The sequence below is a fragment of the Oculina patagonica genome, chromosome 14 (genome assembly GCF_052425735.1).
Source record: "Oculina patagonica isolate OP01 chromosome 14, crgOcupat, whole genome shotgun sequence".
Taxonomy (NCBI): Eukaryota; Metazoa; Cnidaria; class Anthozoa; order Scleractinia; family Oculinidae; genus Oculina; species Oculina patagonica.
The window spans coordinates 17,178,591-17,195,727 of record NC_135771.1 but is presented as its reverse complement, the minus strand read 5'-3'; the positions used below and the strand labels follow the sequence as shown (position 1 = coordinate 17,195,727).

The following is a 17,137-nucleotide window of genomic DNA, read 5'->3' as shown; positions in this document are numbered from 1 at the left end:
CGAAAAAAGAGTCGCTTCCTTGTTAAAAGAAATGTTTACTGATCGATGAAAATAAACGCCGCAAAACGAGGGCCTTGAAAAATCGAGAAATTACTGAGTAAGTTCTTTACGAAAAGTTCATTGTAATGCGGGTAGCTGTGATCAGACCAATTCTCGGGGCTCTATTTACGCGGAAGACGCGCGAAAAATAGAGACGTAATTTCTCGGACGACCTCGTAAACACAAGGAGTAAACAAGCGCGCAAAATTAGTCTGATCACCGGTTATTTAGGTCTATCTAAAGTCTAAACAAATAATCCTTCAAACGCGACAGCGAAGCTGTTGGGAGCAGATCGCGTAACCGCCTAATTTGCTAGTGGGTGTATTTAACCATCGCCGTGCGCGCGCAAAATTTCAAGCGCGCAAAACATGCGTGCTCGCATCACACAATGACCGTTGCACGTGGAATCTAAACGAGCCAATCACAGAGCAGCATTAACAGGTATCTTTGCAGTTCGTTAGGAAAACATGCTTTGAAAACATATCTTTACCCTCTAGAGAACACACAACTGAAAAGTGTCCCTGCAGTTAAGATTAGAAGAAATTTAAAATGTCAGCGTTAACGACAAATTTTGTTCCTCAGCCTCCGGTTTATAGAAGCGTGGAAGATCGCTCTTTGAAGAAATCAAGGGCAGTTAAAGACACCCCATTACCGGAAGTTCCAAAAGTAATTGACAACGGAAATGGGAAACGTTACTTTCGAGGTCGATTACTCGGCAAGGTAAGTTATGTGCCGGAGAAATTTCTTGTTTTAATTAAGACCGCCGAGATTTCGACGAGAAATTAAAGGAAAGCCTTCGCTATGTTGACTTAATGGCCGAAGTAATCACATTTATTTGTGAATGTAGCGGAGTTTTTTTTAGTTATATGTCAGAAACCCTCGATTATTGACGCTAAAATGTGGTCGATTTGTAAACAATATCTCTCGATAACGGTACATATACTTTTAGTTTTAGAATTTTGCAGATGAAAGCCGTAAACACCCGGTTTTAAATTTGTAATTTTTGTTTATTTAGTTTTCGCAAGCTGCAACTTTAAACCCTCCGCCCATTTTGCGATCTAATGCTTTTGTTATTCACTCATTCTAATCGAAGTCGAAGCCTTTCGCTTCGAAGCGTATGAAAATGTTAATTTTCTTTGCTGATTGGAAGCATTTATCTAATGCGCTGCTAGTTCAAAGTATTTAGTAGCACACAAAAACGCGATATAATCCCAATGTTGACGGACAATATTCTTATTTTCTCATAACCTGTTTGTCTGACAGTGTGCAGATATTCTTACGAGAAATTCAAAATCGATCACTATTGAGACTTACATTATTCCTTATAGAAAGTATTAAAAGAGTTTAGACCGTGCAATCTAGAATGTTTTCAGATATATAAACTTTTCACCAACTTTTAAAAACCGTATGACAATAAATGCTGCTGTTTAAAACCGACGGCATAGCAGATTAAAGTTTATATAAAACCTAGTGACTAATTTCTCAGTTTTATTTTATCCTATTCTCTAAGAAAAAGGGCTACATACTACTGGTCTTATAATTTGTCTGATAGAAACAATTTTACTATTCACTATAACTGCATTTCATCGCACCATAATTGTTTTTCTCGGTGAGTTAAAATTAGTGTTGATTAATTGCTAGCTGGTGTTAAGTTTGTTTTCATTTTTTACACCACAAAAACACATTTTAAAGCTACTTTATAATTAATTAGTGTGCAGTTATCAGAGGCCATTTTAGTGGGAAATCGATCTTTGTTTTTGTCACGTTTATTTGCGCGTGTAATGGTACCAGTTTGAAATCGGTCCCAGTACTTCATTTCCAGCTGAATAAAGTTGGCAACTCGACAAGAGTAAAAAAGAAAAACGCGCACATTTTTCGATCTTTATTTATTTCATCCGACATTTTAACTATTTTTGGTGCCAAAAAGCGGACCAGTAAATTTTTATATGACAGTTTGAAGGCTTGAGAAATTAAATTCAGATTTTAAAAGGAAAAAGTCACTGGATGGCAAGGTTTTGCCATCTAGTTTAACCTTTTAATATTTTTCAAACTGCCGTTAAATCTCACGCTTAAACATCAGAGGTTTGAGAATTGGTGCATTTTGTAAATTCATCGGGATCTTTCCATTTTTACCATTAATTTTGTTTCACGACCATAATATGAGATTTCAAAGGGCCTATTTACCGCGAATGAAACAGCTTCGCGTGTTTTCTTCAACTAAACATGACTCGATGTTGAATTGCTGTTCTTTTTTTCGCCCAGGGTGGATTCGCACGTGTCTACGAAGTCACCGACATGTCAACTAATAAAGTGTATGCATTGAAAGCTGTACCAAAGGCTAAACTCACAAAGTCTGCTGACAGATACAACAAGGTAAGACAGTGTCAATAGATGGGGTACATTCCACTGTTGTTATATGGGCATCTGGATTTGTTGCAACTTAAAAGAGCTTTGAAAAAAGGGGAAGCCTCGAACCAAGGGGCCCATATTGCTGGAGGTATCCCGGTTTCGATAGCATTAAGTGGCTAGGAATATTTCTTCTCCCCCTGGATGGGATGCTAGTCCATCGCAGGGTACCCCCCACAATTTCGTCGGCACCCATTTATACACCTGGGTGGAGGGAGTAAAGTGTCTTGCCCCAAAACAAACACAGTGACCCCGTCCAGGGCTTAAACCCGGATTTTTCGATCCGGGTCCGGCGCGTTATCCATAAGGCTACCACGCCTCCCAAATGTTCCCTATCGCTAAATTTTAAATCATTTTTCTGGTGTATAAAATCACTTGGCAATTGAAGGAAACCTTTAAAACAATAGTTCTCCAAGGTAGAAAAAGTAATAATAAACTAACATATAAATTAGCAAATTATTATTATTATTAAATAAACACGTATGGTTACAACTGAGAAAGAATAAGACGGAATACCAATGACACAATTGAAAAAAAAAATGGGCAAATTTTTCAAGATATGCTGGGGGGGGGGGGGGGGGGTGCAGAAGTTGCATATATAGTTTTTTTTACTTTTTTAAGTAAAATATTACAAATGATTTATTTATGTTGTAGATTGAAACGGAAATCGAACTTCACAAGAGTCTTCGACAACGGCACGTTGTTGGCTTTCATGGACATTTTGAAGATGATCAACATGTTTATATTTTGCTGGAGCTCTGCAGTCGTAAGGTAAGCCAATGAAAGCATTTCTTATAATTGGTCAAAAAATAGCGTGATAAACGCTCTAACCAATCGGAACGAACGTGCTGTTTTTCTAACCAATTATAAGCAAAGCTAAAACCAATCGTGACTTAGCATACGCACGTTTTCCCGCGCTTAACACTGGGGGGGGGCCCCCAAAAAAAAAAAAAGGGGAGGCCGCAAGCTTTCCCGCGCTTGGCATAGATTGCGTGTTTTCCCGCGCTTAAAACCGATTGCATATTTTCCCTTGCTTTGCACTTGTTGCCTGCTTCCGGCGTTTGGCACTGGCTCCATCTTCTTTCTGCGCAGGACATCGTTCCAAAATCACTTTAGCTTTATAATCACTATTCAATTTGTAATACTTCTCTGTGTACTTTTTTGCTAGTCTTTGGTACAGACGCTCAAAAGCCGTGGAAAGCTAACGGAACCTGAGGTCCGATACCTGATGTATCAAGCCGTGCAAGCCTGCTCGTATCTGCACGCTCAGCGTGTGATACATCGCGATATCAAAGTTGGTAACTTTTTTCTCAATTCTGACATGGAATTGAGGCTCGGCGACTTTGGCTTGGCAGTGAGGCTGAAGGAGGGCGAAAAGAAAATTAAGTAAGTAATGTAAAAAATACCGCCTTTAATCAAGTTATGCATCATTCTAAATTTGTCAGAACTAACATTACAATAACATTTCGCAACCAATAATAAAAATTAACTTTTCGATACGGTGACTCCTAAATAAATGATGAAGAGAAATTTTTTTGAGAACGAACTTCGCCATGTTACAATTAAACTGTGTTTTGGGTTATGTAATTTTCAAGGTCCACTCTCTCATCGGCCATAGCTCTAAGTTACTAGAATGGCCTGAATTAAGCCAGATATGTTACATCTACAAATTACACACGAACGATCAGTCAATTAGATTCACGGGGGCGGATTTAGGGGGAGGGTACACGAGGTGAGCACCCCCTAAGATGACCAACCGCTTTCTAATACAACTAGTATTCTGCAAAAAAAAAGTGTTAGTGGTGCACCCCCTCCAATAAGATCCCCGCCCCTTAGATTGCCGGAGAAAGCTTTATTAAACGAAAAATTGTTTTCACGCAGATCAACTATAGAGAAAACTCCATAAACGTGGCCATTTTCTTACTTTCAGGACAATGTGTGGTACACCAAACTACATAGCACCCGAAGTTCTGTCTAAAGAAGGACACAGTTATGAGGTGGATACGTGGGCGCTTGGCTGCGTCATGTAAGTCTTCTCGAAAAGTGACCCCAGAAAATGGGTGTAGCGTTATCACAGCATTTATAGGAATGAATGTTATAACGAGGAATTTTAACAACGCAAAAAAATTTCGCGTTATAAAATTAATGCGAATTTTCGAAAAGTTATGTTCATATGCATTTAATCAACGCGAATTTGATTCTTTATGCATGATAACTGATAATTTCTATAGCTACCTGTGCTTTTTACGAGACAAAACAACAACCAACAACCAACAACAGAATACCAGTAAATGGGAAGAAAGCCTGAAACGCGATGGTCAATTATCACAAGAGAGTAGAAGTGAGCGGTTTCTCCATTTACCCTTGGAGATAACAAACGTTACGAAACTAAAAACTAAAAGCAATATTGATGACGATGTGTCAACTGACTGCGACCGAGACGTTGAACACAAGTAACTTTGCTGGAAATGAAGGGGTCTTAAAATAACAATGCTATAAAAAAGTGTGATTTAAATTAACAATGACGTAAATTAAGGTGCATAAGATTAAGGCGAATTGTTGTAATTTGCCGTAAATAACACGCACCTATAGAAAGGCAAAGGACACCTACTGACGTCATGAGGATATCTTATGGTGTAGCTCCCAGAGATCAGAGAGAGAAATGAATGCTAATTAAAACTTCTAAATTTTTTGAAATTTAAGTAACTCTTTTTTTCTGTTGTTATGCAGGTACACGCTCTTAATTGGACATCCCCCTTTTGAAACGAAGTCTTTAAGAGAGACCTACAACCGAATACGAAACAACGAATACACGATTCCATCGCGTATATCAGACAGCGCAGCGAAGCTCATTCAAAAAATGCTACAGGCGAACCCCGCGAACAGACCCTCGCTCAACGAGATTCTAGCCGACGAGTTTTTCAAAAAAGGATTTTTCCCAAACCGACTTCCGGCCTCGATAGTAACAGTCTCGCCAAAATGGTCTGACTACGAGAAGAGTGGAGATTCTGACAAGAAAATCTCAAAGGAAGCGATTAAAAAGATAACAATGACTTTATCAAGACAAATGAAACTATCTTCGGACGAAAAAGAAGAATCGCTGGGAAGAGATTGTTGTGCTGAAGAACAGAAAAGAAAAGAAATTGGTCATGTGGTTTCTCCGAGTGAAAAGGACAGCGGATTAAGTGAAATTAATGAAAGTAGCTGCACAAGGGATACCGGACAAGAAGGTAAGGTATTACGTTGTAAAATAAAATCCTTCCTATTTGTCTACACTTTATCGATACGTTTCAGTTCTCACTCTCGTCATGTGCAGTGCCACTTCGTGTTCTTAGAAGTGAGCCTGACTCGTCCCCAGTCGTCTTCATACAACACGCGGCAAAGATACAGCGGAGGGAGAGACGGGTACCGAGAAAGGGAGCGCAAGGGGAGATGGGTAGGGAGAAAGCATCATCCCCTGCTCCCCCACCTCGCGCGCGTGCTTCTCCCTTTGCCGCGTGCTATATGAAGACGACTGGGGACGAGTCAGGAAGTGAGCAGGCCCTCATTAAAAAACGTGCGCGCGTAACTGAAATTATTTTTCTGTCCATCGCAACTAACATTTCCCCGAAAAGGTTGGGTCTCGGTCTCTTCCTAGGATAGATCGCTTGAGGAAATAGGGAAGAAAAATCAAATGATTACTTCAGTGTTAGAGTTCGGTCTACAAAAAGAACCAAACAATTAAGTTTAGCGAGCAAAACAATCAATGATCAAGTTAAAGTTATTGCTCAGTAGCATGGTTGTAGTATATTATTTGGTCTCGTGATTGAGAAATTTTCGAAAAAATATGGCCTAGAAATTAATTGTACTTATAGGTTTAGAAAAACGACATGCAAATGCAAATTGAATTTAGTAAATGTAATGATGATTTACTATTGGCAGATAAAAGATTTAACCGCCACTAAAATTCAAAATGACGGAAAAAAATGTGGTTGAAACATGCCCTAATTCCTTTCACCCCGTTTCTCTTTCTTATATTATTTTATTGTTTCCCTATTTTCTTAAGAAGATGCTTAACTCTCATAGTGCCACTCTAAATAAATAAAATAAATAAATCAACTTTGTTTTACGAGGATTGCACATAACAGTCTTTCGACTGACAAACCTGTGGCCCTCGGATTCCTGATCGAATTGGAATTTAGAAGTGTTGGTTTTTGTGGAGAGAGGAAAACCGGAGAACCCGAAGAAAAACCCTCGGAGCAAGGACGAGAACCAACAACAAACTCAACCCACATATGACGCCGGGTCCGAGAATCGAACCCGGGCCACATTGGTGGAAAGCGAGCGCTTTCACCACCGCGCTATCCGTGCTCCCCTAAAGTGTTAAAAACGGGTACCGGCAAATTTGTGGGAGGCGCGGTGGCCTAATGGTTAGCGCGAGGCCTGGCCGGGGCGCTGCGTTGTGTTCTTGGGCAAGACACTTCACTCTCACAGTGCCTCTCTCCACCCAGGTGTATAAATGGGTACCGGCGAATTTACTGCTGGGGGGTAACCCTGCGATGGACTGGCATCCCATCCAGGGGGAAGTAGCAATACTCCTAGTTGCTTAATGCTACGGCCTGTATGGTCCACTAGGCTCGAAGCAGACATTACCTTACCGGCAAATTTGCTGCTGGGGGTAACCCTGCGATGGAATAGGGGGGAGTAGAAATACTCCTAGTCACTTCATGCTACTGAAAGCGGGTTAAGCTCCGGCCTGATAGGCCACTAGGCTCGAACGCAGACTTAACCTTATACTATACTTTACCTTTTTTTCAAACATATTGACAAGTGTCATTTCCATTCCAATTCTTAGGTCAGAAAAAGACGAAATACTTCCCGCCGGATGAATTAATGTCCAAACTTTCCGACTGCTTGGAATGCCTCGAAGAACGCCAGCAGAAGTCTCCCAGTAAATCTTCAGGCTCAGTTGCAAAGCGGCCCCCCTGTCACTCATCAGGAAACATCAAGAAATCAGGGGGGACACAGCTGCGTGACTCCCCCAAGTCGTTATTGGTTACAAAGTGGGTTGATTATAGTAATAAGTACGGATTTGGAGCCCAGCTGTCGGATGGAAGTGTTACTGTTAGATTTAACGACTGCACCAAGATCGCGCTTTCTTCTGGTAAAAGGTAAGTACACTTCTGCTTACAAACATCTCTTACCCCTATTCCCTACCCCGGGGGGGGGACTCCCATATGTGGCCTATATAGGTATGTGCTGCCCGATAGGGTATGGTTTTTGAGGTTCTCGGTCCTTAAATAGGGTATCATTTTTGCTCCTTTTGGCAATGAGTTCCCGGTGTGATCCTTAGATAGGGTACCTAAATTCTATGAGCTAAAATAAACGCCCAGCTAAACCAAAAAGGTATCTTAAGACTAAATTTTCTGTTCAGGTATTAGTAAAGTGATTTTATAGAGATTTTTTATAGAGTGTTTCATCGTGACTCGCCACCCCCCACCCCCCCCCCCCCACCTGATTAATGCCATTTTCGTAACTTCCAACCTTTCGTTTCTTCAAACAAAGATGTTGGAATCGAGACCTCAAAACTTCATGTTCCCTGAATCGCTTCGCTGATAACTCTCCAGCAAATTAAATTGCAACCATCCCGCTATAAAGCTACCTTTGTCGTTTTTTCGCTAACTTTTCTATGATGTAATGTATATGAAATGATTCATCTATGGACTGCGGATGTATATGAGAGTGATAAATGATCGTCGCAGTGAATTTCCAATTTAAGCAATTGGAATAAAGAAGCCTGAAAAAAATTCAGGGCTTCAACGGGATTCGAACCCGTGACCTCCGCGATGCCGGTGCGATGCTCTACCAACTGAGCTATTGAAGCCACACATTGGGAGCGAGGTCAATTGTGAGTTTATATTTTCCCGTGAGAGGAGTGAAATGATGAAATGTATATGAAATGATTCATATATGAACTGCGGATGTATATGAGAGTGATAAATGATCGTAGCAGTGAATTTCCAATTTAAGCAATTGGAATAAAGCTAGAAGCCTGAAAAAAATTCAGGGCTTCAACGGGATTCGAACCCGTGACCTCCGCGATGCCGGTGCGATGCTCTACCAACTGAGCTATTGAAGCCACACATTGGGAGCGAGGTCAATTGTGAGTTCATATTTTCCCGTGAGAGGAGTGAAATGATGTAATGTATATGAAATGATTCATATATGAACTGCGGATGTATATGAGAGTGATAAATGATCGTAGCAGTGAATTTCCAATTTAAGCAATTGGAATAAAGAAGCCTGAAAAAAATTCAGGGCTTCAACGGGATTCGAACCCGTGACCTCCGCGATGCCGGTGCGATGCTCTACCAACTGAGCTATTGAAGCCACACATTGGGAGCGAGGTCAATTGTGAGTTCATATTTTCCCGTGAACTCACAATTGACCTCGCTCCCAATGTGTGGCTTCAATAGCTCAGTTGGTAGAGCATCGCACCGGCATCGCGGAGGTCACGGGTTCGAATCCCGTTGAAGCCCTGAATTTTTTTCAGGCTTCTTTATTCCAATTGCTTAAATTGGAAATTCACTGCGACGATCATTTATCACTAACTTTTCTATGTTTATTTTTTACAGTACTGTGCATTACTGTGATCAAGTGAACAACGCATGTCAGTTTCGAGCCACTGCTGTACCGACGAACTTACAGGCCAAGTTTATGCTGCTAACATACTTTGCAAATTACATGGATAAGCATTTGTTGAAGGTATGATAAAATAAAGTTTCGAGAGAGGGAACGACATAATGCCCTAGTGGCTGATGCGTTGGACCCTGGTCGAGAGATCTGGGTCTAGCCCTGGTTGTGCAAGACACTTCACTCTCACGGTGCGTCTTTTTACAAAGAGCAATGGTATAAAGAAAGTCTTTATGGGGTGCTGGATTTTCAGTTGTCAGACTTGACAAATGTTGGGGACAACTCCAGCATTTGTCGACTAGCATCCTATGGGCGGGGGGGGAGGGGGATGAGGGGAGGGAGGGAGGAGGGGGCACAACCACCACGCAATCCGCTCCCAGGTTTTCCAGGCTACTTCAGGGCTCGCCCGCGAAAAGTAAGAGGAGGACAGGGCGTGTTTGCCATGTTCCAATATGTTTTTTTCATTCTTGCTTCTTAATAAAAACATAGTTGTGATCTATACACTTTAACAAGTGTAATGATGTAACAAAAGGTTGATGTTACAAAAAGCTGACAGACCAAACACAACTCCTTTTGTATATTTATAGCGAAGCGCGCGAGTTCTAAAAATAGAATGCAAATGATTATACCCCACACGAGGCTCGAAAAACATCAGCGTTTTCTGAGAGCAATAAAGGGACCCTAGGCGAAGTTTTCAATTCAATAAAGTGTTTTAGGAACACCGGCTGTTTTAGAAAGTGTCTTAGGAAAATCGTCCGCCATTCCGGTTTGCTTATCTGAGTCTTGTCTGAGTCATGACGTTATTCGCGCGCTTCGCTATTGGTTTTTCTACTCTCTTGTCAGATAGCACATTCTTCCGAGTGTATAAATATTTCATGTCTCGTAATAGAAAAGGCTATTTTTCAACAGGGAGGTGATTCAAAGGGAGTGACTTCTGCTGACCAGCCGAGCTTTCCGTTTGTAGACATCTGGTTTCGCACGGATATCACCATGGTGATGTATCTTAGCAACGGAACGATACAGGTAAGCTTTAAAGTGCGGTTATTTTGGAACTAAACAAGAATTTTATTGTGTACAAGAATAAATCAACGTGGCTACTTGGAAAAAGAAGAGAAAGTAAAAACTCAATCACGTACAATTTTCTAGTTAACAATTATACTACGATCCCGAGTTTTCAATGAGCGAATATCGCTCATAGAAAACTTGGGCTTGTAGACAAGTTTAATTGTAAACTGCCATCAGGCGTTATTTTTCTCGCGGCGGAAATAATTGTTTTACTAGAAACTCTAAACTGGTTGCAGTCCAAAACCTAGAATTTTACGTGCCTCACAAGGTCTACTGTTTTCACGTAATATGATCAGCCTTGCATTATTTTTTGTTCAGTTATTTCATATTTTTGTTGATTAGATTTTATAGTAGATCCTAAGTTAGCAGGGTCATCGTTTGCAATCCCTTGCTGTTTAAAGTTTTAATTTTGTGTACTTTTAAGCCAAAACTCAGGAAAAACTGTACAAAAAATGGGAGAACCAAACAGATTCGCGGATTTTCAAAAGAACTTTGCTTAATTTCTACTAAATATTTTTCAACAACAGCATAAATTATACACAAAAAGGTTCAATGAAATAATTTATTTCTTCACAGGTAAATTTCTTCAACGACCACACCAAGATTGTGCTCATTCCTGGAACAAGCGATGTTTTAGTGATCTACATCGACAAGCAGAGAGAGGGAACAAGCTACCTTATGTCGGATATAAGCTCACAGGGCAGCGCGCCTGAAATGATCGAAAGACTTCGCTATTGCAAAAGAGTCTTGAAAAAAGTCTGGGATTTGGTGGAGGAAGAAAGTAACTCTTGAATCTGTTGCTGTGACATATAGGACGCAATTTCATGTTTCAACTCAAATATGTGGACAAAACACAGAAGAAAAAAAACAGCGTAAAACTTTGTAATTCAATACGAAGCGTTAACAAATTAGATATATTTGATGCGAATTATTTATTTATTTACTGAGAGCTATAGTTTATAAGTTCGTGCTAAGATATCATATAACAAAGGAATTAATTACATTAACAAAGAAATTATTTGTTTATTTATTTATTTATATAAAATGGTTGGGCGATTGAGAAAAGGGCATCGTTTACAAGATAGTTGCCTCTGGCAATATTTAGGGATTTCAAAAGAACTCTGATGACCTTCAAAAGATTAAATAACCAATGGAAGGGACGGTAAACATAGAATAACCGGTTAAGGCTGAAGGTTTAAAATTAATGATGAGAGGAAATAAAGAAGAAACTCTTTTAAACGCTGTCTTGTACCTATTGCGTTTCATTGTATCGTTATGACGTCATATGTACCCAGTATCCTTTGTAAAAACAATCGCCCACAACACTCCCAGGGTCCTTTTAGTTCTCTTCCTCCTGCACGAAAGAGCACTGGAAATGAGCTCGAGGTTGAACAACGACCGGCCGAGTACATCTTAGCTTCTTGCTACGAATGTAAAGGACTCTTTGGATTGGATATAGTGAACGTTCAAAACATGTTGTTTGTCCATAGTGGAGGGAATTCTATAAATACCCCCCTACCCCGAGGCCTTTCATTTTTCCTACCCTTTATACAGCTAATTCCAGAAAGGTTGTCGGAAAAAAGCACAAAAGTACACAGGACAAGACCGAAAGATGGTCTGGGTATTCACTTGAATTTTGTATATTGGCTTTTAGGAAATGTACAAGTTTGAACTAATTTTTACACGTGGAGGTTTTGTTTTTCCTCTCAGGAGGCCATTTTCTGTAGCTTTTATACTTTTTCTGTCGCATGTCTTTGAGTTTAAAAATTCTTCTAAAACTCAGCGTGGCTGAAAGTACCTCGTTCCCACATGTCTGAAGAGAAAAAAAAAAAACGTACAAATTCGCGTTTGTCATGTCGCCATCTTATTAGTATTAAGCACGTGCAGTAGCTCTCTACTTCTACCCATACCACCTTTCGGTCTTGCCGTGTGCACTTTTGTGCTTTTCCGACAACCTTTCTCGAATAAGCTGTATACCTCTAGCTTAAGAAAAGTGACACGGGTGTATCTCGTGTCAGTAGTCTGGGGCTCTAGCACTATTGGTGTCATAGCACCGTGTTGTTTAGATTATGATGAATCCAGGGGCGGGGTAGTGGGCTCTCCCTATACGTACTATATTTTTACACGGAAAAATTCGAATTTCAGTGAGCAGGGCCAATTTTGTTACTTTTATACCAAGTACATTTGTTTCTGAAAACCATATACTCTCCTTATGGCACTTTTTTCCAAGCACAGGGATTTTTGCGCTAAACGCATGCACAGAAGACTTATAGAGACAAAATTAAGGTTACTTTTAACAAAATCTGGTCAAAAATTTTCAAAATTTCATTTCAAAGTGCGGAAGGGGAAAAAAGTCGACATTTTCTTGTTTTGTTGAGAACGCGGCGAAAAGCTGAAAAAAAACTCGAGAAATTTATCGTTTTGACTTTTTTGCGATAAGTGAATTAAAACAATAACTTTAGAATATCGACTTTTAAGTCGATATTCTAAAGTTAAAGTTAAAGTTAAAGTTAAAGTTAAAGTTAAAGTTAAAGTTAAAGTTAAAGTTAAAGTTAAAGTTAAAGTTAAAGTTAAAGTTAAAGTTGAAGTTGAAGTTGAAGTTAAAGTTGAAGTTGAAGTTGAAGTTAAAGTTAAAGTTAAAGTTAAAGTTAAAGTTAAAGTTAAAGTTAAAGTTAAAGTTAAAGTTAAAGTTAAAGTTAAAGTTAAAGTTAAAGTTAAAGTTAAAGTTAAAGTTAAAGTTAAAGTTAAAGTTAAAGTTAAAGTTAAGTTGCTTAAAAGCAATAACCGAGAGAAATCCTGAAAAAAGGCCACTCTATCTGAAAAAAAATGGCACTTGGGCGCTTATTAAATTTTTGGACCTTGAGGGTGGGCGCTTATTCGAGGTGGGCGCTAGTCCAGTCCCTGAACTCTCTCTTCCGCGCGCCTTTTATAGGGGCTGAACCCAGGCGCGCGAAGAGAGAGTCCAGGATAACTTCCATGCGCATGCGCCAGTTTTTGCCCCAAAATTGGGGAAAAAAATATTTGGCAGCACTTTTGAAAACGCGCGCGCACAGATGACGAGTTCAACTTCGCGTGTACTAAATCTGGATCACCGGAATAACTTTAAAAAGCCTAGTTTTCCAGTCAGTGTCTACTAAAAACTAACGGCCAAAATCGCTATCCGTCAACTATTCCTAGTTTTGTAGCTGTTTATTGAATTGGTTTTGGATTCAATTTAACAATTGAGTTGAATTCATAATTTGAGCGAGCATTTTTGACCAATAGCCGATTCCCTCTATAGCGCGCGCCTGCAGGGAATCACGGTAGTTGTATTGATCAAACCATGCGCGAGACTCAGCAGCGTGCATCGTTGCTGAGTCTCGCGCATGGTTTGATCAATACAACTACCGGGAATCCCTGCAGGCGCGCGCTATAGAGGGAATCGGGTATTGAGCAATTCAGGCCCCGTTTACACGGGTCCGGACAAATTTTTGCACGGACGAATTTTGTACCTGGACCAACTGTTTACATGGATCCGTGCAAATTTTGTTACAGATTGCAGTGGTGTTTACACGGAACCGTGCAAATTTTAGACCAGTCGCGGCATTTGAATGGCTTTTTTACGTCTCTGTTGTGATTGGTTATCGCTAATGTTTTAAGCCAATGTTTTAATCGCTAATGTTTTAAGCTATTCACACTGCATACATTAAAGCAACGCATATAAGATTAGTGCACATGAATAAATTATCACTTTGGCTCAACTGCCGTACGGTGCGGATCGTTCTTTTTCGTTCCTCGTGTTTCCTTCTTTTCTCATTTAATGGCGGACGTACAGTATCCTGCGGGACAAGGAGCCCCTGCTCAAGCCGCTCTACCGGTTGCCCAAGGAATTCAGCCAGCCGACGAACTAGCAGCTCAAGCGGCCGGTGGTCAAGTAGCTCAAGTAGTTCAACAAGTTGTCGGACAGGACGCTTTGCCGGCGGCCGAACACATGGCTCAGGAAATTCAACAAGCTGCGGCTCAAGTACCTCAACAAGCTGTGGGACAAGCTCAACCCGGAGAGTTGGAGGTAGAATATGTTTACTTTTGTCGCTTATGTGTCTTTTTTTTTATAAATTACGAGCAGGGACAAGGTCGGCAACCCTTTATTTGTCTTCTTCTTTGCTTGTGTTCGGCTTTCCCGCTTATTCATTGCTCGCGCTTTAGTCATTTTTTGTTTGTTGTTATTAAGCTTATCGGTAATTCGAGTGTATTTCGGGTCTTAGCGGGTTTTATGGGTGACTGTATGTTGTTAACGTCCTTAGCGTGTATATTTTTTCTCGTGGATATGGGAATGTTTGTTATCGGCTCGGTTATTATTCTTTTGTTGTTATTGCTGTTCAAAACTGTTAGCGGCGGCGTACCGCTGGTATTTGTTTGACGCTTCTATAGAATGTTGAAAATTTACCAAAGCTAAACAATAGCTGTAAGATGGTGTCAAACTTCACCTTTTGAGTGACAAAATATGTATTATCATGGCAATGGGGTGAGTGTTCACCAGGAACAGTTAAATGGGTGAGAGTTCACCACGGAAATAGGCAATGGGGTGAGAGTTCACCAGGAAAAAAAAAAAAAAAAAAAAAAAAAGAGCAAAGGGGTGAGAGTTCATCATAGTAAATAAAGAGCAATGGGTGAGAGGTCACCATGGAAAGAGCAATGGGGTGAGAGTTCGCCATAGCAATGATAAAGAGCAATGGGTGAGAGTTCACCATAAAAAAAAAAAAAAATAAAAAAAAAAAATGAGCAATGGGGGTGAGAGTTCACCATAGTAAAGATAAAGAGCACGTGAAAAAAAAAAAATTGAGCAATGGGGGTGAGAGTTCACCATAGTAATTAAAGATAAAGAGCAATGGGTGAGAGGTCACCATGAGAAAACAGTAATGGAGTGAGAGTTCACCATATAAAGAGATGCGAGTTCACTATGTACAGGCAATGGGGTAATAGTTCCCCAGGGTAACAAGAAGAGCAATGGGGTGAGAGTTCACCACAGAATGGCACGGTTTTGCTTTATTTTGGGGCTGTTAAGGGCCTGTGAGGGTGATGTTGTACATTAAGTCAATTTTCCCTTTTTTATTATTCTAGACTCTAAAGAAAAACTTTGCTGACCTCCAAAAGTCTCTTGATGAGCTGACAAGGCTCTCAGTGGCTGCCGTAATAAGGAAGATGTTGGACTATGCAGCACGGCCGCTCTCTGAGTTCAATAAGTTTGAGGCGATAGACATCCTAGAAACCCTCCAGAATACATCCCGCGATAATCAGGATGAGAAACGTGAATTTTATCGTTTGGTGTACCAGACAGCTAGAGGAAAAGTGGACCTTCCAAAAGAGCACTTCCGGGCCCTGATTCTACGCCTTCTTGGGGATAAAGATCACACTAAAGTGTATGAAGCTGTCGCAAAGGCCCGTGGTCGCGCTAGGGACAATAAGCAATAGAGAATCTGGAATTAAATAGAAGCAAGGCGTGTTTTTCCCTTTGTTCCACAAATACGTATATATTCTATTTCTTGATTGTAACAAGTACAATTAAATGGATCTTGGAGTTGATTGTTGTTTGATTTAATCCGATGCGAGGCGTTGTGTCAAGTTAACAAAGTTTTACATGAGGGTTTTCAAGTGAGCAACTAAACATCACAAAGGAGTGGAATGAATATATGCTTTTATTCCTACTTAAACCCAATACTCCTTTTTTCTCCCTTTTTCTTGGGATTTGCCCTTGGTGCGAATATCCCTTTCTTTTCACTTTCCGATATTTTACTCCGATTGTACTCTGGTCACAGAGAGTTGAGAGTTTTGAAAACGGGGTATCTCAACACCCTCCCGGTCATACTGGGTCAAAGCTGTCCTCTCTCTGCTGACTTGTACGGGGTCTTTTGTACATGTAAATAAGATTCCTTTTTTTTTTCCTTTCCTTTTTTCCCTTTAGGCGATATTCTGGTCATGGGAAAAAGATGATAACTTTGACAACCTTATCAGTAATGCTGATGTTTGCGCAGGTGCGATACAGTGGGTAGACATAAGGGGAAACCCCGTATTGGTCAGCAGTGAGTGGACAGGAAATGACCGGTTGGGGCAGAAAGCCCGTCTAGTTGAAAAGGGAGAGATCGTTGGGCACGTAGATGAGTTACTGTTCCGAGATCCTGATCATTTTGTGGCAGGGGAGCTCCACAAACATGCAGCTAATTGGGCAGAAATCGCAAAATTAGCTCCTTCTTTAAAACAGGAAGAGGTGTTGTCGTGGATTGGGAATAAGGTGTCAATATTCCCATATTTCAGACATTTTAAAGGAACGTTTAAGGGGGAGCGTTACGATTCTGATCAGCCACCCCACAGGTTGTTTAAGAATAACGTATCGTGCAAACAGTTCGGAGAATTTGTTAGAACAACGCTACTAAGTCGCCTGAAATCCGGTGCGATTTCTCTGGTGGGCAAGGTTGGTCAAGTAAGTCCACCTCATATCGTTTTACCGTTAACAGTTGAGCCTACGAAGCCGAGACTGTGTCACGATGCGCGATATTTAAACCTGTGGATGCTGGAGAAGCCTTTCTCGTTGGACAAAGTGACCGACTTACCCCGGTATGTCTTCAAGGATTCCTATCAGACAGTTCTAGACGACAAGTCAGGATATGACCACCTCTTGCTTTCTGAAGAAAGCCGCACGTATCTTGGTATCCAGTGGGGCGGTTGGTTTTTTACCTATAATACGCTACCATTTGGTTGGAAAATTTCACCTTATGTATATCACTCGACGGGCCTTATGGCGTCAAATTTTCTGCGCTCCTTAGGTGTTCCGTGTCTCTTGTATATCGATGATAGACATAATGGCCAGCTCCAGGTGTCGCTTGACAAGGGACAATATGACACTTTAGATTCTATTGATGAGCGCAACCTCGCGGCTGCTAAATCAGCAGTGTTTCTCGTAGCTTTTCATTTGGTACGC

The 17,137-nt window shown here is 40.6% G+C and overlaps 1 protein-coding gene across 1 annotated transcript; it reads left to right on the top strand.

The window, feature by feature from the left end:
• The first annotated feature begins 467 nt into the window (after positions 1 to 467).
• Positions 468 to 11,421, top strand: LOC144638620 (serine/threonine-protein kinase PLK1-like). Its single transcript, XM_078497820.1, has 10 exons — positions 468 to 759; positions 2,302 to 2,412; positions 3,100 to 3,216; positions 3,614 to 3,831; positions 4,376 to 4,471; positions 5,176 to 5,675; positions 7,280 to 7,595; positions 9,060 to 9,189; positions 10,027 to 10,140; positions 10,759 to 11,421. The coding sequence occupies exons 1-10, from the start codon at positions 589 to 591 to the stop codon at positions 10,972 to 10,974; spliced, it is 1,989 nt and encodes a 662-aa protein (XP_078353946.1). The 5' UTR covers positions 468 to 588; the 3' UTR covers positions 10,975 to 11,421.
• The last annotated feature ends 5,716 nt before the right edge of the window (positions 11,422 to 17,137 follow it).